This window comes from Pocillopora verrucosa, chromosome 1, assembly GCF_036669915.1.
Source record: "Pocillopora verrucosa isolate sample1 chromosome 1, ASM3666991v2, whole genome shotgun sequence".
NCBI lineage: Eukaryota > Metazoa > Cnidaria > Anthozoa > Scleractinia > Pocilloporidae > Pocillopora > Pocillopora verrucosa.
In genome coordinates, this window is record NC_089312.1 from 25775985 (window position 1) to 25800884 (window position 24900).

Below are 24900 nucleotides of genomic sequence, written 5' to 3' on the forward strand. Positions count from 1 at the left end.
CGATCAGGAAAGAAAAAATGTTAGAAGTAGAGGATTTTTCGGAGCGTGGAGATGCTCCGGCTTTGGCAATTATTCAGGACAACGCCAGAAAGAAAGCCATAAGGCAAGTTGTTGAAACCCAAGAAGAACTCACTCGAATTCACGAACGGGTTACAAGGGTAAGTATTGTTACATCAATATTGAGGTCCTATTTAAGACCTTCATAGATTTTCCTATCTTTGTTCTTACGACTTTATTTTCATCTATAGACTATAGACGCGTACGAGCTGAGCGAAAAATTGTCCGGACATCAACTCGATGAGAAAGAAGTCGAACGTATTGCCGAAGATTTCATCCGAGAACAAGCGACTTTGGAATTTGTGGATGATATGGTGGGCAAAATGTTTTTACGAATAATTGTCAAACTGCAAAGCACAACCGGTTTTTAATCTTTGATTATAGACGTGACTCGAGCAGTAAGCTGGGCTTCAATACGACGCCGTCATTTTGTTTTCTTCCTATCTCACCCCAAGGGAATCAAGAGGCGTCCATGTAATTGCTTTGCCTTTTTCGCCTTGTCCTCTCTTTGTCTCTTGATTTTTGTTCGTGACTTGAGTTCACGTACTTTTCAATTCGTGAAGCAGTATAAAGGAGAGATTAAGACAAAAGCGACTTGTTCTCAAGCGTATACTGAAGTCTTTTTCTTATCTGAGTTTATATCCACAGTCTAATCTGTGGGATCCATGAAAATTAATTTTGCTCACATGAGCATGATTTATCAGAGTTGGCCCAAGAGTACTCGAAGGGCAACTAACTTGCTGCTATATTTTTAACAATTTTGTTCATTCTGGCGTAAATAATAATTCCCGTCTTCTTGAAATTATTATTTCATCGTATTGTCGATTTTAAAAACCATGGCCGCTCGGTATTTCAATGGAAATGAAAAACTCCTGCCTTGAGAAACTTGTGCAATACATATTAAGAATCATTATCACAGCTGACCTTACTGTGATAATTCTGTCTAGTTGAAAACTGTCACTGAAATAATAACAGATACTGAAATGCAACACTGCATGCAATAAATTAAATGCTCCACAAACCATGTAACACTTGCAAGACAGTTCCTTTCCATTTCTGATCCCAAAATCTAATACCTTCTTCAGCAATGCAAATTTTAATTTTGATGGCATGTTAAGGCGACCGCTTTGTTCTACTGGAGAAGGCTTGTGGCTGCCAGATCTGGGAAGGGAATCAGAGAAATAAGCCTGTCCTTTTGTGATGCAACTTCCTACTTTAACAAATGCATTGATTATCACCTGTTTTTCCTAGACTCAGCTGCTCATTATCTTATCAGACCCAGTAGCTAAACGAAAGGTAAGATTCATTTTTGATGAATGAGATTAAACACTTGTGAGTGTAGTGAGGGGCCTTTTCAGACTGGTTGGTTAATTTAGGGATTGGATTGAAATGTGCTTCCTTATGAAATTTACCCTGTGGGCTAGTGAGTGAAAACAACTGTTTTTTGTCATGAGAATTCTACTTGCCCCTCTAGGAGGCCTTGTAGCATATTGGTTAATACATGTCTGCACTGAAAATAACAAAGTCAGCATTTAGGATCTGGTTTGTAGTGAGGAATACCATTGATTTTGTAAGTTCCTCTTTCCACTCTCTGATTCATGGTACTGAAATGGAGACAAGCTCTGATGGGATACTGACTTTCCAGCTTATAAACTGACTAGTTCTGTGACCTTGAAAACAATGAAAAGTTATCTACTTCTTATAAACCAAGTGGGAGGACCGTACTGGGAAACATTGGCCCAAGGTCATTTTTGTACAAGGGTCAATATTCTCCAGTATGGCTAGAGCAATTAACACTATGAACTCAAAACCCATGAAAATCTTGTTAAATAATTCATTGTAAATTCACAGATTTTTCACAGGATTTTCATGGTTAAATCAATGACATTTTCATGGTCTCAGTGCCATGAAAAAGACCTGAAAAATCCCATGAAAAACCTGTGAAAATTTCCATATTCACGACCCATGAAATATTGAGTAAAGTGACCTAGAAGCCATGAAATACCCATGAAAATGGCATTTCATGGCCTTTTCAAAGGTACTGAGAAACCCATGAATTTCAAGCCCAAAATTTCATGGTGTCAAAGTTCACTAGTTTTTAATGGGTTGCAACAAATCATGACCCATGAATATCCTGTGAATATGTAAAAAATTCATAGACCATGAAAATTTTCCTTGAATTTTCATGGCCTCTACATGGTTTTTTCATGGCACATGAAAGTTAATTGCCAGTTAGTTTTCATGGGGTTGTTAGGAATATACAAGCACCATGAAAATTCTTTGGAAACCCTATGAATTTGGAATTAAAAATTCTTCACTTTTCTTGTACCAAAGACTGTACTACAGTGTATAGCTTGCAGCACATCACAACTGTAATACATACACTATCACTTAAATTATACACTGAAGAACTAACCTATCTGTGAAACTTCTTGGTCCTGTTGTACAAGCACACACACATGAAAGACATGACCAGAAGTCTGGATTCTCTGATAGTTTATTTTGTTTCACCAGCTGTATATAAATATTACTTTAGGATTCCAAAATTGTGATAATTAAGTTTACACTTTCTTAAATAAAAAAAGTTGGTATGAAATTTTCTGCATAAAATTAAGATGTTAATGATTTTTAGCTCTATTTTGATATCACTGATTTTCCTTGTGGAGACAGATTCTGCTCCTATATTTCTGTTTATTTAAACTATTTTGAAGGTATATTATAAATAAATTTGATGTGAAAAATATTTGGACGAAATTATTGAAAATATACTCACTGGTTTGATGTATTTGTCTAAACTTCAAATATCATTTCCTTCGTCTAAAATCATGTGTAAAATGTTATGGACAGTTATTATAATATCTATTTATGTAACAGCATTCATGTAAATTTCTTGATATCTTTTACACTTGTGATCAATACTCTCAAGGTAACTAACAACAAAACAATTACCAACTTTCTGCACTCTTGCATGTGTGAAGATATATCTATGGCTGACTATGTCAGTGTCTCTCTGTTTTGGCCACCTGAATGTGCCATCCTTCTTTCGGTTATCATTACTATTTGCATCTTCATCATCATTTGAACCAAGATAGGCTGCTTTAGCAAGTTTGCATTTCCTTTCATCAGTTTTGTAGACCAACACTCTTCACTGTTTGCAAAATAAAGGGAGCACATCATCAGTTATCTAAGAGCCTTTCTTATGTACGTAGTAAACCTAGAAATGGATAACTCGCCAAAACAGGTTCTTTTCAACATGAAGCCGTCAGATATTAAGCGACGCACTGTGGAAGTGAGGTGAGGTATTTCGTATTCAGAATTTGACTGTATTTTTATTCCTAAGAACGGTCGTAAGTATTTCCATACAAACTCTTGTGATGTTTCGCCAGATGATCACAGAATAAAATTTTCAAGTTAAATCAATAGTTAGCGTGCGCGCTCCGATGTTTACGCGTAATAAGATGACCAAGCTTGAACTTACCCCTTAACGTTGTAATGCATATCGATAACTTCATCTTGAGGAAACCTCTTTGAAAAAACTTTTCAGACGGTCCATTGCGCTGATCTGGAAAAAAAGAGACTGCTACACAAACACTACGAGAAATGCAATTGGAATGGAACCATTCCGTTCGAGGTACGAAAAAAACCGCCACTTCTTCGTAAATCACGTGTACTTTCACGTGGTGACCTTAGGTCATCGCAGCCATCATAGGTCAGCGGTCACATAGTGACCTCACAGGTTATCGTGTTCGACGTTACGAAATGACTCCGAAGAGGTTTCGTTGCTGCGTCTGTAATCTTACAAAATAAAGCAGCACAAAAAGCTGTTCGGTATTTGGAATTCGAAGCAAGTAACAACCGACAGGACATCAGAATCCAAGAAAGTCAGAGCTAACATCGACAGTGATTCCTGTGAAAGCGATCACGAAATCAACAACGATGTTGTAGAAGGCGATCTCAATGAATACATGAAGGTAACGTTTCATCCCGACTGAGAAGATGGCCTGACTCTGTTAACCGGCGACTCTATGAACGAGGTAAAAATAGAATTTTTTTCAGGTTACATTTGCACACTATTCAAAGTTCCAAATTGAGGTGACAAAGTGATTGATTTGTCATTGTTTTGTTCCACATTTCGTGTAGATGCAATGCGTACCATTGCTGTACAACTTAAGCATCTGTACTCTGCAGGTGCCTTACTGGAAAAGCCCTAGAAGATTCCTCAGCCGTAAGAATGTAAGAGAAGGCCTTGAACAGGTTTCCAGAGTCATGGCTAACAATCAAAGCCAGCAGTGAGGCAGAAAAAATTCAACAAAGTCGTCCAGGCATGGCGAAGGCAAAAAGGCCCCAAAAAATCAAAGTGAGGATCAAACATCTGGGTCATTGCCTCCAGCCCCATTTGTCTCAACAAAGGAGCAAATTGAAGATCCATTGTTTTTAGTCATTGTTTTGTGATTTCCTGTACATTTTACGTTAACAAAGGCCACTTAAGATGTTTAGGGATATTTTTATTCGACAGTTTTCGCGCTGTACACCAAAATTCCATCAGTGGATAAATTTATAACAAGTCAGTTCCACAGATCATGAAAGTCAGCTCGTTGACAAATCAGTGACTGTGATGAACTCATTAATACCACTTTTAATGGCCTATGGATTCATCAATGAAATTCATGGGCAACAGATTTCAGGAAATATTCATGGCCCATTAATTTTGTTCTCCCAAAACAAATAAATTGTTAGCCCATGAAATGCTGTTTGATTGCAATTCATGGGCATGAAATTCATTCTGATGACTTTCTGGGGAAACTAATGGGTCATGAAAGTAGACTTTGAAGAAATTCATGGGTCATGAAAGTAGGCATATAAAGAAATTCATGGGTCATGAAATTAATTCTGGTGACTTTCATGGCAAATCAATGGGTCATAAAAATTGACTTTGAAGAAATTCATGGGTCATGAAAAAAATTCCCCTAATTCATGGAAAATTCATGGCTAAAAATAACCCCATGAAATTTCATTTTGCAGTATTCATGGGCCATGAAATGATCTTCATGGGTTTTTCACACGAAATTCATGGAATTTTCATAAAACTACAGTTCATAGTGTAAGGTCAGTAGGTTGTTAATTATATATACAGCACTTGGACCAGACTTGTATATTTTGAATTTGCTGGCTTTTGCAAACAAAATGATATGGCTCACGAGCATTCCTTTGGAAATGGTCTGTATGATAAAAATCCCAACCAAGTATTAGAACTAATCAGATTATGGAAGACTACCAAGACTACCTTGCCCTTTAAAGAAATACATTCATTTTTTTCATAGTTTTGCAATGTAACTCATGAAAATGAAAAAAAAAAAAAAGAATATATATATATACCTTATATCTACCTTAGTATCAACAGCAAGTTGCAGTTTTTATTGTTGGATTTGAAAATCTGTGTGGACGCAGAGCCAGGGTAAGTCCTTACTCTTTGGTATTGAAGTTTAACTTGTGAAATTTGAATGTAAGGATTCCTTGACGAACTGCGGAATATTTGTATCAGCAATACTTTTTAGGCAAGTGACCAAATGATAGAAAGATCTATTTTCTTTTTCAGCTTTTGGCCCAGCTACAAGAGGTAAGTGTATACACTGCTCTATTTTGTTTATTAGAGGAATCCAGATATTGGTTTTAACATAAGCATTGTCAACAACTGGAAGTTTCATGTTGCAGTTTTTGATGTCCGTAAGATTGTTTTGTTTGATGGGGTAAATTTTTGATGCTGTACTGTGCAGTAAAATACTCTTTTAATGCAACATGATGAATCTGATCTGGGTTAACTTTTGTTGGCTGCAAGCAAACTCACATGAGCAAATTGTGTGGGTCTTATGACTGATATAGTAGGCTATAAACCAGGAATTCCCCTCTCATAAAAGTCAAGTGATGGAAATTTTTTCTCTTACCTGTGAGTGTAATTGCATTTATCTAAACTTTCTTTGGTTTTTTTATAGTTTTTCTCACAGAATGGTAGAAATGAAGATCAATTTGACATAGAACCTCCAGACTTTGACATTGAAGATGTTGGTGCACAAGTCAGGTAAACACACACAATAAAATGAAGAAAATTTGTCATCAAAAGCTATAAGTTTTAATAAATAGACCAGATGGAACCCAGTATATAACTAATGAAGAAGACCAAGTATGAACTGTATGTAATTTCTTGTTCAAAGGATTGGTTTAGGGCCATGTATGGCCAAGGACATCATCAGGCAAAACAAAGATATTCTTACAGTGCCTCTCTTTCTCCCTGAAGGAGTATAAATGGGTGCTGGAAAACATCAAGCCAATCAAAATATTTTGATGTTATCATCTAATAAATTAATACAGTTTTGAATTACAAGGAGTCTTTTTCCTTCAATTTTTTCAGAGATGCCCTGGACAAAGCAGAAAAAGCAACTGAGAGACTGGCTACAGTCTCAAAAGATGTTATCAAAGCTTTAGAAATAGCAAATCCAAAAGAAACCAAAAAGTAAGTTTTAAGAGCATGTTTCAAACCCAATCTGATTAACTTTATGTTGCAAGTTAGGTCCACTTACCAATAAATGAATATTATGCAAAATAAAATATATGAATTAATGAATAGACAAATAAATAGAAATATGAATAATTATTAGACACATAAATACAGACTTTGCATGTACAATACTTCTTGTCAAGACTAGCTTTAATTTACAATCTTGTTTTGATGCAGTAGGACTATAGTGGCCTTAGAGGTTGCTTGCTTTAGCCCTATTAAATTTTTTTACCATGCTTGAACAAATTACAGGATTTCTGCTATCACTGCAAGCTGAAGTAGAACTTGATTTTATTTCTAGAAACATTTTAACCAAAAAAAAAATTACTTTGCTCGTTTATTTCTCAATGGGTGAAGATCGCATCTGGCATTTTATCTTGCAGTTTTCATTGCTTTCATGTTGTGCAAATGTATATGAGCCATTAGTTTCCTGAAGAATTCTTTAAGAATTAAGTTATTATTTGATATCGAGGGCAGAGGTGAGAAATAGGAAACTATACTGACCAGTGAAACTAGAGACTGCTGTTTTTATGAGGATCAAGCAACACACTTGACCTTAATTACATATAAATTGGCTCTGGCTACTTATAGAGTTTACTATAATTGAATTTCATACTTTGACATACAGTATAAACTAACCTTACTTTGCCTAATTCATTTACCTTCATTGAAACTAGTAATTTAACAAACATTATTCATCAGATACTTACTAAAATCACCTTCTCTGTATCATGACCCCTCCTTTGTGTCAACCAAAAAAAACCAGTCACAGACCAAAGAAAGATATGAGGCTGTTATGAAAAATGCCAAGTTTTTAGTTACACTTCTTAAGAATAAAAATCATGTTTGTTTACTTTCACTTACTCCAAAGGAAAACCAAGATTAAGTGTCATTCAAAAGAAAAGCTTTTCTTTGTGACAACTCAGTTAGATCATGAAAAGTATTCATTCACTGTTGTTATTAAAATTAGGCCATGGTAATCTTTAAACATTAATTAGTTTTGAGTCATTCAACTGTTTGGTATGCATTGGATCAATGCTCATTAATTGGTTTCATTGTGAGAATCTCAAGAGAACACATGAGCCGCTATTGTTTTGATGCTAATGAAAACACAGTTGCTAGGCATTTTCAAAAAGAGTCTTCAGATTTCTGTTAAACAAAATCCCTGAAGCAATAGGTCAACACATGAGACATACAAACTGTCTTTGTGGTTTTGGGTTGCATTGTAAAGTGAACACTCCATTTGGAAGAAGGGAAAGTCAATTTATTTGAAATTTGATGAATTATAGATCCATCCGATGATGGTTAGTGTGTTAGTGTTAACATTGGGGATTTTTAAGTAGTGAGATCTAGTTGAGTTATCACTTCACATTTTTGTTTATCTGCTAATTAACAATAAGTATAGTGTTTTATCAAGCTGGGTATGAATATACACTCTGATGCGCACTGCGTGTTGATAGAAAGTACCAATTTGGGGTGTAAAGGCAGTGTAATCTTTGCTATATTGTTACTTAAGTTGTAGTTTTGAAAATTGAAAAATGAACCAGCTAAGTCTTGTCATGGTTTAGTGTTTGTTAGTGTTAATCCTTTGCTGTGAAATGTATATTCTAATTCATTCTGTTCCCTCAGAGCTAGTGATAAGAATCAATGTCAGTAAAGTTCAATTAATAAAAGCAACACTTTTGCTTTGTGATTTCTTTATTCTTCACGGGTGAGATCTAAATTATGACGGAGAGTATAATGATTGTGTGCTTCACGAAGTGAGTTGCATGTTATTTATCATGTTCTGATTATGACAGATGAATTAATTTTAGGTTGATTAAAACAGTCTCTGCTAAAATTAAACTGGTTTTGTTTTGATTTGTTTTTAACTACCCAGGGGAAAAAAGAAACTTGAGCGAGCTCTTCAGCAGGCACAGCAAGATATTTTGTCACTGACTGAAAAACTGATCAGAGTACAAAATGGTAAGTTGAGCATGTGAAGCAACCATCAGTGACAATTAATCCAGACATCACTGATCCATTCTTATTTATTGAAAATTATTATAATTCTTATTTGTCATGTCCAAAGCACCTCAACGTTAATTCAGTGACACCATCTTTTAGATATATTTGTTGTTTTTTTAATAAGTGGGATGTACACAATTTCATCACAGAATTGTCCGTCTTTGATAATTCACCTGGAATCATCTGTTTCTGAAGTCGCTCTGTGGATACATGTACAAATACAGTACTGTTCCCTGGCCATACAAAGACTAGGAAGCTATAAATTAAATAGTTTTAAAGACCCATGTGATTACCCAGAGTCAATGTCACAACTATACAAACAATGACAAATTACTGATAACAACTTCTGGGCTAGTTGTATGTGATGCTGGCAATTGCTGTGACTGGTTTGCCTGTTGTCTTGTAGAGTTCAGTTTGTGACATGTAGTGAATTAGTTTTTTTTTTTGTACTAAGAATTTTTATGGAATAAATTTGTTGTAGATCTTGAAGAAAGTGAAGGCAAGATGTCCCAAATGTACAAGTCTATGGAGATGAAACAAGTGGAAATTGAAAGGTATAATTTATAGTCCCTCCCATACCTTTGATTACCGTTACGGTAGTATTTGTTGTTGTTTCAAATTATTATACATCAAGTATAGATGCTAAGTAAAATTGACAGTTGGGTAAGTTACATTTTACCTCTCTTTATAGGCTTAAGGTTCAAGGGGAGAATGCAAAGGTAAGCCTGGTTCTTTTGTTGCCTACAATCAAGTTTTAAGGGAGAGGAGAATAATTTAGAATTTTAAGAATTGAGCATATTTATTTCCAGCACTTTAGGAAAATCTGCAAATAACAAAATCTTGCTCATTTTTAATGATATTGCAGAAAGCTAATGAAACAATCAAAGAATTGAAAGTAGAGATTACTGTCAAAGATACAGATCTTCAAAGAGCCAACAAGGTGATAACATTTTAAATAAAATAATCTATAAATTACCACTGAGGCACATGGGTAAATATAAGAGTAAAACTTTGATTTGGTTTCATCTGTTCTTCAGAGTCTTAAGATCAATGCATATTGTGAAACTAGTCTTACTGTGATGTAATTCGCTGCTAATTTATGTTTCCTGTCTCCCTTTTTGGTGATTTATGTAGCTTATTAGTTACCAATACTACCCTTAATTTTGCAATATTTAACCTAAGATTACAAAGATTGTAGCTGTTGTGTTATTTTTCTTTAATTACTTGAGTTTATTAGTCCCTCTCTTGAAGGATAAATTTATGTACACAATTTCTAGTTAATTTGATTTTCAAGTGTATTACTTTTGCTAGACGATTCAAGAACTTGAGCTAAATCTAGCTCATTTAGAGGATAAGCAAGAGAGAGATTTTGAGAGAAACAAAAAAATGAACGAGGAAAACCAGGTAAAGCCCCATATGCCAAAGGCTTTTCCTCCAAACAATTTCTCGTTAAAAAATTATGATACTTAGATCTACATTGACAGAAATTCTGATTTCATACAGACATGCATCTTTTTTTTCAAGACTGAGTACTTTTAAATAATTCTCTGTATGCGTCCCATCTCTTTTAGCTCACATGAGCTAACCACAGGCCATCATACTGTGAGTCATGGCTAGTTACCATGGCTTTGGGGGAGACCTTTGAATTGAACTTGCAAGCTGTACATTGTGATTTTTGCATTTATATCATTTAGTACCAAGACAGCTTCCTTATCGGTAAACAGGTTCTTCACTAACAAAACGTCTTGATTTGTGCCATGGGCACTAATGTGAAAAAGAGCGGGGTTTCAGTAAAATGTTGTCCTTTTGCAAGACTACCACAGGCACAAGATAGCTCTAAGGTTAACTAAAATCCATTGTCTGCGGTCGGGTGCACTTTTATTGACCTTAGGGTGACAATCATGTTTTCTAATTTTTACGTTGCAGAAAATGAAGGATACCTATGAAGAAAAAATTTCGGGATCAGCAGCAGTCGATAGCAGATCTGAGATCAGGTGAACTCTGATTAGAATAATTGTAATTAATATTTACAGTTTTTTTCATAATGTGTACTTAAAAGGTAAACATGAGTAGTATTCCACTTTCCATGGCTATCATGCTATGATACACCAGGGAAAAAAAAGATGCAATGAGTGTCCGTTGATGATAAGTTTTAGAAATCAAGCAATCAATAAATCAGTCAATTCAGTCAGTCAACAAAACCAAGCATTGCTAAATGTTGATGTGTACTGCCTTTAGAATTGAAGCAACATTCTTATGACGAACAGGTCAAGGATTAGTGGGTGGCCATCAGAGACGAACTGAGCCAAATTCGGAAGCGGATCACAGGGTGAGCTGGATAGGATGCAAAAGGCACTTGAGGTCGTAAGTTACAACATTGTAGATTATTGTTTCTACAAATCATCCTCAATTTGATGCACATTTCTTTGTTTTTCCATGCTCTTTCAATGATAAGTTTAATGAAGACTTTCTGGTGAGGAGTAGCATTAAAATACGTTGGGAATGTACCATAAATTTTGCAACCAACTGCAAAAGTGGCATGGTTTGACCATTTGCATCCCAAACTGCATGTACAAAGTACAGGTGCTGTGCAATCAGCCTCCAGTCTCCAGCCTCCAGCCTCCAACCTCACAACCTCAACCGCAGACAAGTAAGGAGAAGGTTGTCTAGGAAACTTTTACTGCTGATAGATATGAAACACAACCTGCAGTAACAGGCCATTTCAGGAGTCCAATAAAGACGGAAACTCCTTTGATTTTATGGGCTTTTCAATATACACTCCCCTTATTGTTGAAATAAGTTTTTTATTCATCTTGATGATAAAATAGTGATCAAACAGTAAAAGAGGCTGTAAAACTAGATCTTGGCAGGCAAGAAGAAAATAGTGAGGAGCTTATAAAACTAGAGTTGTCAGATTCCAGCAAGCGCAACTCAATAGCAGCTGACTCTGGAACGCAAACGAAGTAGTTCGTTTTCACCAGAGAGTGCTGGGTAGAATCTCCTCGAAAACTATCAAGGAAGTCTTCAGCACAGGCCGTTAGATTCTTGAAACAGGGGGAAACAGAGGTTGGTGAGGACTTGGCCATCTATGGCATGATACAATTGTAATTAAAAACATTATTAGATGTTATTTTGGTCATGTGGCAGGCTGATCATACTATATTATTTATATATGCTAGGTAGCTTGGTTTTTACATACCTGCAATTGCTTGCATATACTTTTGCTGGTATATTGGTGCTTTGGCAAACTGATTAAAGGAGAGCTTGGAGTCCCTTGTGGTAATACTTAATGCATGTTGTACAGTTTGTATCTGAGTTGAAAAAAGTAAAGTATCAAAACCATTACTATTTTGTGCACCAATTGCCTTCTGGTCACAATGCAGTTTAATGTGTAGCGACTTGTGGAGTTGTTATAGGAGAACATGCCCTGCATGATGTATGCACATTGCCCAATATTGGATCAGTTTTTGGTGAATGATTAATTATTTTATCTGATGTAATTTCAAGAAAATTTGCAAGATATTGCTACTTTTCTCTGCATGGGACAAAAAGAATATCTGAGTTCAGCTTGCGGTATAAATTCTAAGCCAGTTCTAAATTTACAATTGTTGTGTACTGCCGTCAAGAATGTGTTGAAGTAAAAAGGTTTTTAACCTTTATTTATTCAGAGTGATGGAGGATCCGCTTCAGACAAAAGGGACAGTTCTTTAACACCAATAAACAATGGTCAAAAAACACCAACCCAAACATCACCGTCTGTGGAGATTACTCAAGAGAAGGCTGGTGAAGGCCCTTCACGAAAGTCTTCTCTTTCTCGCCAAAGAATCAAAAACGGACAGCAAAAAGAGCAGTGATAAAGAGAAGAATTCTGCAAGGAACACCAGATAAAAAACGTTGAACTCAAAATCCCCTGATAAAACACCAGCTGCTGTTGAACGCTTTGAGGAAAACACGAAAAAGCAGGTGAAAATTCTGAAGTGATAAAACGAAAAAAATGCTACAGCAGAGACAACAAATAGTCAAGGTAATCAAATTAAGTCTCATCCATCATTAAAATATAGGCCTGGCAGAAGCACTACAGAACATTTGCCGTATGTTGAATTTTCCCACGATGGAACCCTAACATTTCCCCCACTTTGTTGTGAAAACGATCCCTGGAAAAAAAGTTTTCTAGGCAGTGACAGCCCCAGAAAGTTTTAGTAAAAGCGGCCACTGCCAACGCTGACCCCTATCTGTGTGACCTGCCAGCAGGCTCTCGTAGGTTTGGCTTTCGTTCTTACGGTTATATGTTTTCCGGACACAGCAACGACTATACACCATCGCCATGGAAAAAAAAATATTGAAACCCATGTTTGTTGTCAAGTCGATACTAATTGTTTGCAGCCTTGTTTAGTACACATGATCTTTTTCCCTAGCCTGTTCTTTTATCTTGCAGTTGATTCTTTAACTAGAGTTCTACTCTACTTGGTTACCCTCATGGATTAAATATCTTTAAACTCAGAGGGGCATGATTTGTTAGGCATTATGCCCCTTTCCCTGTTGCCATCTCTTACTAAAGCACGGTTTCTTGATTTAATTTTTTTTCGCGCATTGTCCAGTAGGCATTTGTGAAAGTTCGAGATGGTCGACATTGGTATTCAAAGTGAGACAGAGACGATTTAAGTGATAAACGAAGCTGCTGCAACAGCAAACAGGAAGGAGGCCAACCATGTTGCAAGTTGTTCAGAGGTGAGGAGGAACACGAAAAACACGGACAATGAATTGGTACTACTGTGGTTTAGATTTTTAGATCGATAGACTTGTTTGTTGTTGTAAAAAGAATGGTTGTCACTGTAATGATACTGCACCTGTCCTTATACTAAATCCAACCCTTTGAAACCCCTGGGTTTGTGTGATTTAAACCATGGAACCTGCGTTTGAAATTTAAAAATGCATTATCTAATTAAAAAGTAGTCATCGATTTTTTTGGCGAGAAGATTTCCAAGTCCTTTTCATTAGTTGACATTCAGGGATGGGAAGGGAGTAGGTAAAGAACAATTAGAAAAGTTGCAATAGAAAAGGTCCTTTCTACATTGCAGCTGGGGAGAAAAAAGAAGAACTAGAAAGATCTGCAAAAGGCTTTCTTTATATGCGAGGGGTTACCACCGTTGTCTGAAATCTAACTTGCTTTGCCTTCAGATTCCACCCTGACGTGGCCCGGTTTTTTTCATTGTAAGGAATCGCAATCTCAAGTTATATTCTCATAAAGCAAACTAGGAGATGACAAGGCTAAGGTATGATATAAAATGAACACACAGCACGTTTTGTGGAGCTACTTGTTTAAACGCTCTTTTCGCATACTTTGATCTACAGGTCTGATCATGCATTGCTAACTTGATTCGTGAGAGACTGTTTGCTTTTTTAGGCACAGGAAAAAGGCAGGAAAAGTTGGAACTAGAGCTTGCTGAATTGAAGAAACAAGGTAGCACACGTAACCCTTTAAACCTTAAGTTCAGTAATGCATATTCTCCTAAACTTTTTCCCGTGTATTTCCTTCGGTAATGACGAGGAGAAATTGGTTTAAAAGCTAAGAGCTTCTTTAGTGTGGTGATCATTTCTTTTCCTATGGGACACTGTAGCAGGAGAAAATTAAATTGCTAGCTGCTGGTCATTCTCAGGGTAACGTTCACGGATTACCAGTTTGTAGGACCATGTACACCCTTGACGGTTGTAATAAATTGTTCTTGTTTTTGTAGTTATGATGAAAACCATCTTTGAAACATAAGCAAAATTGATGGAAAGTTCAGAAGAACAATTTTATGAAGGTGAGGCAATGATTTTCAATGAGCTTGAAAGTGGTACTTCTCTATCTTTCTCAAACGTTCATCCTTTTCATTTTGAATATATATCCGACCTGACATAAGAAATTTCAAGGTTTGTATTTGGAAAGTATTTCCTTTATTGTTGGAGAATATTAGTTTCTCAAAGAATACATTTGCTTAGCTTGTGATGTGATCAGCTCATCAAGAAACTGAAGAGTAACTTATGATTTGTGGAAGTAGAAGACCAGTCCTTTACAATGTTTGTTGAATCCAACCATCAGGAAAAAGAAGTGTTGCTCAGTAGGATTAAAGATTGCTGAGTTACTGAAGGTAAGGTCACTTCTCTACACTCTTATTTTTTAAAAACTTCCCGAATGAAAGGTCGAGGCTCGACCATTTTTTTGAGGCGATTTGAGTTGGAAAACGCCAAATTTACGTTGCTTCTCTTTGTTCTCCTTTTTCATTACAGGAACAAGCAGAAAAAGAGGTAACTAACAGCATACAGTCAGTTAAATACTTTGTAATTAGTTATGATATCGCGCTGACAACGGTGCTTGTGATAATATTTTGTAAAAAAAAGGGTGTCCCAGTATTTCAGAATGTTGAACTTTTTTTACTTTAACCTCTAATTGCCAAACTGACAGGGCACAATTCTTGTCTAGAGGCGAAACTCCAGCATACGAGAATGATTTGCATTTTTTAAGAGTGTAATTTACATTACGCAAATCAAGGTAAACTTGAAAAAATAAAAAGTCGGCGCTATTCTGGTTTATCTGAAGGCAGGCTATTTCAGTCTTCCCATTTTACCCATCCATGCCGAGTCCCTTTGTGGCTTTTCTGTATTTTTTAAGTTGTTCTCCTCTACCAGGCAGTATTCTTTAATTGTAACGTATCATCTTTTTTACTTTTTTAGGCTGAACTGGCAGTTCTGCAACTGGTTAGTTATTTTGTATTTTTTTATGGTTAACGATTTTATTACAACGCTGGCAGCGCCTGTGGGCAACATGAACCGAATCTTATGTTTTGATTGCCTACCTGAGTGGGCAAGATGGGCCCATCTTGCCCGCTCGGGATTGCCCGCTTTGATACGAAAAAAAAAATTGAAGTAGGACCAACTTCGTAATTCTTGCGATTGAGGACACAAAAAGCGGCAGAAACAAAGAAAACATAAACGACTTCGTTGTATTATGGTGCTACAAACGCAGTTGTCTCTCTTTCCCGGCTATCGAAGTAATCAAGCCATTCTCGATTCTTAATAAGGCGAAATATTTTTGCACCGTAATAAATCCTTTATTGACCAATCTCGTTTGCTCAAGATGGGTGGACATTAGCCACGTTCCTTTTTTTACATTTTTATATATCTCGACTTCGTCTCGGTCCGCAAAAAATGCGAAAAAAGAACTCGAACATTATTCGGCCATCTTGACCTCACGGCTGGTTCAATAACTAAAATTTATAAATTGGGTTGTACAACAAAAACGTATGAACATCGATTGGGAAAATAAAGTAAACGTCCAATGTAACGGATGACAAGACACACTTTTGAAATCAATAAGTTGTTTGCGAGGTATTTTGAATGCTAACACTTGTAATCTTTTGTTTTTTAGGAAGAGTTCCTCTCCGAACAGGAGGAAATGGTAAGGCAACGAACTTAATTTGGTGACTGCTTGATAGGGTTGTTAACCACAACCCCTGAGAGTGGCTAGCATTTATTTTCGCTCTCCAAAATCACCACTAAATGAAACATTCCAGTCATGAAAATGATGGAAATGATCATCAACTACAAAGGCTCTTGATTGTGAAACAAATTCTCCATTTTGGTACCAGTGGAAATGGAAAAGAACACAGTATGGAGAATATACACACTGAAGTTAGGTTATAAAGGTTGAGTCGTGGTGGAGAACCTGTAAAGAAATTTTTGTTTCGCTAAGTACAGAGTACAAGGGGGGTTGTGTTGTGTTGCACCGTGAAGATGATGCTGGCCATGTGTTTGAACTTTGTATCTCACACAGACCTGGCTTTACCAAAATATAACTAAATTACCATTGGTAAGTTCTCAACAGCGGTAAAAATCTGCCGGAAAATTTTCACCGGGACCGCTTAGAGGTGGATATGACCTTTGAAAGGCCGTTGCCGCTTCACAACCAGGTTTATATTTGAGATTTATGTTCAAAGTTAACATGGAACTTTGGTACAATATTCCTTGGGCATGGCTCGATTTGGTTTCTTGTTAGTGGCATCTTGGGCGCTCTGGAGGAAGGGAAGGGGAAGAACAAGAACTTATTTAATAGTATTATTTCTTTCACCTGATTTCCAACTTTCTTGTACCGTGGCCTTCCCAACATAGAATTTTGTCTTCACAGAGGCAACTAAAGGAGAAAGGTTTACACGATAAACATGAAGAACAGACAATGACGGGCTTGTCACTTTACGACCGACGTGAAGAGGAAACCATGACAAGCAACTCGATATTTGACAAACAAGAGCAAGAAACCATGACTAGTAAATCCCTGGCAAACATGCGTGAGGAACAGACTATGACCTCCATGTCCCTGGGGACAGACCAAGAACAGGTACTTTTGAATACAACTAGTCTCATTTCTATGCTGATGTCTATTAGCGGGTGAGCATGGTTTTTCTGGCTTGTTTTTCTGGGACTTCGTTGACTCAGAAATTTCCAACTCCAGGTTACTTAATTGTGACAGAATTCTTACTCTGAGGTTGAATCCTGATATAATTTTGAGTCTATGTTACAAGACACCATCGAGGACTGATGAGTGTTTGGAAATTTTCAGGCTAGCATGCTTGTCAGTGTTACAGAGTTGTCTGCCCTTCCCTTCTTCCCGCCGGATTCTTCTCCTACTGACCCGAGTTCTACTCTGATTTGTTTCCATCGCAGATCAGCGATTCAAAGAGGCATCAATCCGTTGGGAGTCAGTCGTCGCGTCAGTCCTCTACTCATTTGATGGAAGGTGTAACACAGGATCAAAGTGCTGAAAGAGGTCTGAGTCCACGTGACAGTGGGTTTGATGGAGCGGCCTCAAGCCTCAAGTATGACTCCAGACCGAGTTCACCTACCGTGAAGTTTTCCGTAGATGAGGTTAGTTGCTAGTGGTAGTTGTATTTCGTGTTGTCTCGTGTGCTTTTAGAAACCGTTTACCAAGAGTGAAACAAATAAACTTTCATCTCGTGTACACTTTCGAAGCTGAGCTACGAAGCCACACGTTGGGAGCGAGACCAGATTTGGAGGGTTTGTCTTTCTCGCAGAGGAGTCTGTCACAATCTCAATGAAATAAATTTCATTTGACCTGGGGATGCAATTGAAGGAAATGGTGAAGCTTTGTAGCTCAGTTGGTAGAAGCGCCAAACTAGTACCTGTACAAGCTTTTAAAGAATGGGCCAAATGGCTTGACTTCAAAGCCTTTACCTATCTAGTTCTTTCTTCTGCAGCAACATCCTCGAGAAATCGAAACCAACAATGCTGTCTCCCCCTCAGCAGACAAGACCTGCTATGAGTGCTAGGGCTCGTAGGCGACTCATAAACTCTGCTCTCGGCGATCACCCAGTGGCTCAAGAGACATTGCGGACATACGAGGCAGTCCTGCTGTTTAGTCGTAACATAACGCAGTGGTTGGACCGCGAAGGGCTTAGTGAAGAATATGATCTGTTGAAACGTGTACAGCCTGTGGTTCTCAACCAGGTGAACTGGAAAGCTATTGAGAAATAATATCTGAAAACAATTACTTGCTGTAACAACTTTCTGGTCTCTTGGTTGTGAAATTTTCCCTTGATAGATTATTATTTTTGTTTTATCAGTTGCTATGAGCATGCTTTTGCATATGTTTTTGTTTTCTTTGTTTTTTTTTGGCTCTTGTCTAGCATTTCAGTAAAAATTATTTGAACCTTTAATGTATCAATGAAGTGTTTGAAACAAGCCTTATCTTGTCTACATTTGCACACAGGAAGACACCATGGAGATAATAGAGAGTCTGCCGGAGATACGTAGCAGTATTGACCAGGTCAGTGCACCGTTCATAAGCATTATATCTTCCATGTGCTGTTAACCACGACTGCCGTCCACCAATACATTCAAATTTCCCATGAGAACATCCATACATATTGGTTTATTTTGTAGATACAGTTAGCTTTTAGTTGTCTATTATGAGAAACACTCATAAGCTAGTTTTAAGGTATTACACAGTTGGGTTGGTTGAGAAATATTATATATTTAGACAGCTTAAAAAATTTGGTACAATAAAGAATAAGAAAGAAAATAATCAAACCAAAACATTGATGAAATTACAAGAAAAAAAAGAAAAATCGGGAGAATTTTAGTCACAGTTCTCCGGGATTTTGATTTTAAGCATCCCCTCAATATCAGACTCTGAGAAGTAACTTTGTGAAGTAGAGGCACATCAATATCTATCATGCAAATGTTTGATTTGCTTTTTATTACATTGTTGTTGTTTTAGATTCTAAATCAGGTGGGCAGTGTTTTGTCCAGTCAACATCTCGCACGATCCAAACCTGTGGACACGAAGAGTGTAGGACTGAATCCCCCGGAACCGAAAACGCGGCAAGAATGGAGACCGAAGAGTTTTAAGGTGTGCATTTTTCTTTAACAACTATTCTTCGTAGGAGCAGCGAAAAGGAACCTCTCAAAAGTATTCTTGAAACCTCAGGGTAACAATTGTATCAGTATAGTGGTCACTACCACAATGAATGGATTATTATTCGTTTTATTTCAAATTTTCCTCCAAAAATACACCAATAATTTGCGCGGCGGCCATTCTTAAAATTACGGCCTCTGCGATGCAATCGCCTCATGCGTGATGAGAGTGGAAAGATATAACTGAGTTGGCAAGATGGGTCCACATTGCCCACTCGAAGAGCCAATCAGAACACAGAATTAGCTTAATCTCGTGTCGCTTCTTACGTAGCACTGTTTAAGATATATTTTTGTGGCTATTATTCCACCAAACCACTTGATAACAAGTAAAATATCGCTCAAAAATTTGAAAGCTAAACTGTTTTTAGGGATCCTCTGTTACTCCAAACGTTCCACCGTACACTCCGTGTATAGAGTGAGTGGCTCGGGTTTGTTGTTGAAACGACAGGTTGTGTTTTGCTAAGAATCTTACTTGTAATAGAACAGAAATAAGCTGGAACTTTGAATTGAGGTCATCGACGTAGTCAACTCAAACATTACTTCCTCCTTTCTCTTCTCGCCTCATCTTAAGCAGAAGGACGATTTAGGAGATACATCAAGCATGGAATCCAACTACGTCAAGCTGCTGAAGGAGTACAACGATTTGGCCGAAGGTTACGAGCGTCTTCAACGACATCTGGATGAAGAAACCAAGTTTCACCAGGAACAAACCAGTCAGAATGTAGCAGTCATGACAGACATGCAGGACACGATCACGCAGCTGAGGAATCAGCTGGCAGAACTGAGGAGCATACGGTCCGCTTCATCGGGGGTGCGTCACGTCCTAGTAATTTAACATCATCTTGGAAAGTTAGTTAGAACGTAAAGAAGTTAAGAAAGTGGGAGCCTCTCAAGAAAAGAAAAAGTCTGAGTCTCCTTTGAAGTGACACGTTTATCGCCTTTATGATTAAAAGGGTTAACATTGTTTTGATAAATGTTGCTTAAATCTTTCTTGCTTTATGTTTTGACCGATCACACATTTACTATCACTAGGGAATGTTGTAGTCATGGCTATTACCTGTATATGCCATGCCTCTAGCCGACAAGAGCTACTCTTGATTGTGTACTCAAACTCCAAAGTAACCAGGGATAGGTCGTTATATCAATTAATCTTTCGATTGTCTTTGTTGTTGCAGCGCGCAAGTTCTTCCATTATGTTCACACGACTCGATGCAGAAAGAAACGGGAAGATCCTCAAGCGTGCTGTCAACGAGAGGCGACTGTCCGACAGCAGTTTCTCTGTGATCATGGAACACATGGATAATTATGTTAGTTTACCGGCCAAGAGATTAGCGCATATTGTCAGGCGATATAGTCACCACCGAGCTATGAAAAACATTGGTAGGTTTGCAGTATTTTCCCTAGGTTAATAGACTCTTTTTCAAAACAGACGACATGGCGGACAGAACCTCTCTATATCTGTGGCACCGGAAGAATGGTGTCGAGAAAGGTCAGGAAAGCGCGACCGGATTTCAATCCAGATGACGCACTAGACGATTCAGGGTATCGTAGCACATTACGTAGAACCCCAGAAAGGGAAAGTGAATCTCGATTAGTTTTGAATCGCCAAGAGCAGTGTTAACTGGACGCCTTGTTACTTCTTAACTTTATATTTCTATACTTCACCTGTGCGCTGGGATAATTCTGGCTTTACTTCCCGTTTTAACTCTCTACTTCCTACATCGGCATTCGTTTGGTGAACCCCTTCTCAACAACAAAATTCGAAAAAAATCGGTTCTGCTGATAACAAAGGTTTTCAATAATTGCAGAATGTCGTAAGCCTATAATTTTGGCCCATGTTTTTCGTCTAGACATTTAAGTGAGTAGCTGTGGTAAACCGATACCTTAACTGACCTCGAATGTCGTTTTTTTAGAGCAAAGTTTACAACGAAGTGGTAGTCTTGACGAAAGCGTGTTTTCAACCCTGGATAAAATGGAAGCTTTACAAAACACACGCGCTCAGCGATGGGGCAACCAAATGGACAAGTATGCGTTCGAGCGTGAGCAACTTGCACAGCAGTTAACGTCCTGTTTTGAAAACCTGGAGCAAGAGACAGGGATCTTTCTTATAAAACCTGTTTATTCTCTAAAAGGAAGGTGAGAGAATAAATATAGACAACTAAATTACAGAAAAAAATTGCAATGAATTGTTTAATAAGTGGATGATTAGCGACGTATTGATTTTATAAGGTAAAATACAGTTGCAGAGAAAGTGCCCTAAAAAAGAAATCAGGCCTCAAGAGGGATTGAACTGGTGCTTTCCAGACATCATTTGGGCTCCACTGCCAACACGCCTTTACCAGAAGTTTAAACACTTTCACTTTCTAAGCGAGTCCAAAACACAAGCTTTTGTTATTATGGAAATGGCCGTGAAGCCACATACTGGAAGACAGGCAAATTGTTCCGTTTTCGACTGTATATTAAAGTCAAATACCTTTTCTCAACAGATCTGAAGTGAATGGTGGGCATGTTATTGCCCAGAGAAACAAACCCTCCCCGGTACCACCTAAGCCTAGTGGTCCAGCAACCCCTGCACCAACTCCATGGCAAAATTATGGGTCCAAGGCACCAATATCGGCAGGGCTCTACCGTGACCTGACACAAAGCTCCCTCGCCAGAGCTGCTTCCTCAATTCCTGCCGTGGCTCAGTTAGAAGATGGGACAATTAGGATGAGAGTCACACAGCCCATGGACAAAGAGGGCCTGTTAAGCTCTTCCGCTGGTGTAACATGGCAGGCGTCCAAGTCCCAAGTGTTGGGTTCTCCTTCAGCTGCTGTGCAAATTAGCACGCCTAGAATTCTAGAGCTTGATGTTAATCGAATGATGATAGGACAGACAGATGTGAGGTATGTTATAAACGATCTCTGGAACTACTCTAGGACAAGCGTCTTATTGAACTCATTATTTGACACATCTTTATCCCCAGTGGTCAACTGTCCAACAGCTTGATTCTTGACAGGTTTCATCTTATGGAAATTATGAGAATAACCTCTTCCCTTTGTAGAAGAATTAGATAACTTTCACTGACTTGAAGAGATCATATCAATAGAAGCAAGAACATTCCATTTACGTTGTCAGTTCCAGACCCTAACTTGATTTGCTCTAAATATTTGCAGTTCATATGGTGTTGGTTTACTCGCGTTTATAGAATTTTAGTGCCTTTAAAAGAGCGGTATACGTTTGGAACGATTTTAGAATACATTGTTCTCTTAATATGACGTATTGAGTATCGTTTTTTTTTAATTTTTCACCACAGTAAGCACATTTACCCACCCGATGACTCTGGTGAAATGACAGGCTCCGCTGTTAGAAGTTATGTTACAGTGGAGCGACCATCAGGCGGTAAACAAATCCGAAAAGCCAAGCAAGCTAACCTAGGTGAGCCAATCAGTTAATAGACGGAAGTCAGTCAGTAACTGACCGTGTTCTATTAATGGGATATGTAGTGTTTCCGTTGACTGAAAGAATAAAAGGGATATGAACTCTTGTGGTATATCCTGTCTTCTCTCTGAAGTGTCCTTCCCAGATATATAAATTTACGTACACAGGGTTCGCAAATAGTTATGAATTCGTGGAAAAGTATGGAAATTTGCAATTTGAGGACGTGAGAAAAGAATAATTGGGAAAACTTATTGAGTCTCTCCAAACTTCATAAAGTGCTTAATTACTGGGTGAAATATTTGTATGGTGTCAAAAGTTAAGCTCGTGTAGATTACTCAGGCCAAAGTGCACAGAGGGGGAATTTTCATTTTGGGAAAAAGCTCACAACCAGCTATTTGCCTTACCAGTGTGATTTGACCGATAACCTTGAGTGCGGCGCTTGGAGTAATGACAAGGAAATACTTTGAAAAGGAGCAATTGCCAAAAGTAGAATTTCATTGCTGGAGAACTGTTGAAGTCCAATTGGTTAACCTATCAACTGTAATGACACACTTTCTGTTTATTCTTTCAGCATCGCAGAGTTATTCTCCACCCAATAGTGCTCCAGATAGCAAGCCTCAGGGCCGTCCTCAGAGTGGTCCTCAGTTGACACATTACTCTCCTCTCCCTCCCATACACATGCCCAAGTTACGCCAGGAGTCTCGGTCAGGCAAGTCACTTGAGAGTGAGGCTGTAACCCATTCAGATGCTGGGACTCCTGTGGCAGGGACCAAGTTTGAAGGCACCAGGCCCAGTACAGGTGGAGCCCATAATGGACAAGACAATCATATAGGACTTATCTCCCCTGAGATTTTACCTGTTAGATAGCGACGTTTGAACCTCGATTGTTTCTGAATATTTAAATAGTAAGAAAGAGATGTAGCATGACTCTCAGAAGAAATTTACTTTATCGTAAGAGTTTAGTTATCTAAATATTATAAGATTTCTTGCGATTTTATTTTTCGCCTTGGAAAGCGGAAAGGAATAAGAATTGGGCCATATTTGCCCACCGCTAAATAAGAGTGGTATGTAAGACACCATTTTACGGAATATTAATCTCTACCATTTTGAAGTATGTGTTAAAATCTACTTCTCACCGTGGTTTGAGATTTCAAAGAGTTACATGTCCTATTGGAAGTTGTCCTAAAAACTGACAAGAATTGCTATTGCGGACAAACAGAACTCATTAACCTGGCAGCACACTTACAAAGTCGCAGACTTCAACTCAGATTGAGGGTACTACAACGCACGGTTCACAAACAGCTGTTGCCTTGGTAGTCGCAAAAACTCCTTATTTGAGCCAACAATGCCTTTTTTTTGTAACTATTAATAGTTCAAAAAGATGGCGAGGAAGAAAAGACTTTAGAGAAAAGCGGCAGGTTGCTGAGAACGATTTCTAATGAGGGCGTCTGAAGCGAATTTTCGACTCTTTCGAAGGCAAATATCATAGTGTTAGGAGGGTCTTAAAGAGGTGAAAACGCGCTCAGTGTCGAAATTGTATATACAAAGGTTTCAAGGGAGTGAGTGTGTAAAATTATTAAGATTAAAGAGATCTTTGCTATGGAATACTTTTTGACACTTGTGTGTAGAAAGAGGAACGAAACTGTTCAGGCAGCAGCTTATATCACTCTACTGGATCAAATCTTCTGGAGACTGTAAATATAACAGTAAAAGATAACAGAGAAGACTATTAAATAGGAAAATATTGTAATCCAATGTACTGAAGATATATATGGCTACCACTTACACCAGTTTAGGCAAAATAACTTTAACGGTCACAGTGCAAGAATAGCACCCGCCATCAAATCTGAGGAGTAATAAGTGATAAGTATAGCCATTACTGTGCAGGTCTGAGTGTGCTTCGAAGAATCACGGTTGAAGCCCTTTTTTGAACTCACTTAGTGTTACCTTGGTTGTAAATCGAACCACTACACAGAAAAACTGAAAGGTGTTATTTAAGAGTGTACTTACAAACAGCAACTTGATAAATGATAAGAATTAAATGATACATAGGTTTAAAATTTAAACAAGCAAATTTGGCCTGCGACGGAAGAATGTTAAGAGACGATTAAAGGATGAGATACCAAAACAAGATCGCTAACACTGTGGCAATGACATTAATTACACGAGGTGTAGATATTGAACCCCAGATTAATCGCTATTTTTGCTCTGATTCAGCGCTTCAAATCAACCTCAACACGGGTAAATCACCTTCCGGCTGTGTGGCGCTCAGACTACGTGACAGTCATTGCGCAAGATGCAGTTTCTACGAGACCCAGGTGAAGGGTTGTAAATATAATTGAAACGAGAAAAAAAAAGCCAGTCTCCTCCAGTGAAATCTGTTTGAGCATTAT

The 24900-nt window shown here is 37.9% G+C and overlaps 1 protein-coding gene across 1 annotated transcript; it reads left to right on the forward strand.

The window, feature by feature from the left end:
* LOC131796414 (putative leucine-rich repeat-containing protein DDB_G0290503) lies at positions 1-24693 on the forward strand. The gene is made up of 27 exons (XM_066162293.1): positions 1-158; positions 249-371; positions 1309-1353; positions 5450-5512; positions 5654-5674; positions 6048-6133; positions 6464-6565; positions 8490-8575; positions 9099-9171; positions 9309-9336; positions 9483-9557; positions 9929-10021; positions 14659-14748; positions 14888-14905; positions 15332-15355; positions 16026-16055; positions 16782-16991; positions 17318-17529; positions 17869-18118; positions 18381-18437; positions 18891-19022; positions 19662-19898; positions 20263-20467; positions 21001-21223; positions 21574-21972; positions 22383-22504; positions 23079-24693. The coding sequence occupies exons 1-27, from the start codon at positions 18-20 to the stop codon at positions 23372-23374; spliced, it is 3441 nt and encodes a 1146-aa protein (XP_066018390.1). The 5' UTR covers positions 1-17; the 3' UTR covers positions 23375-24693.
* The last annotated feature ends 207 nt before the right edge of the window (positions 24694-24900 follow it).

Excerpts from the sequence above, each read along its gene's own strand:
- LOC131796414 (XM_066162293.1), top strand. The coding sequence starts at position 18 with ATGTTAGAAGTAGAGGATTTTTCGGAGCGTGGAGATGCTCCGGCTTTG. Across the intron at positions 18,438-18,890 it reads TACGTAGCAGTATTGACCAG|ATTCTAAATCAGGTGGGCAG; the intron begins GTCAGTGCACCG and ends TTGTTGTTTTAG. Across the intron at positions 21,224-21,573 it reads GTTTATTCTCTAAAAGGAAG|ATCTGAAGTGAATGGTGGGC; the intron begins GTGAGAGAATAA and ends TTTTCTCAACAG.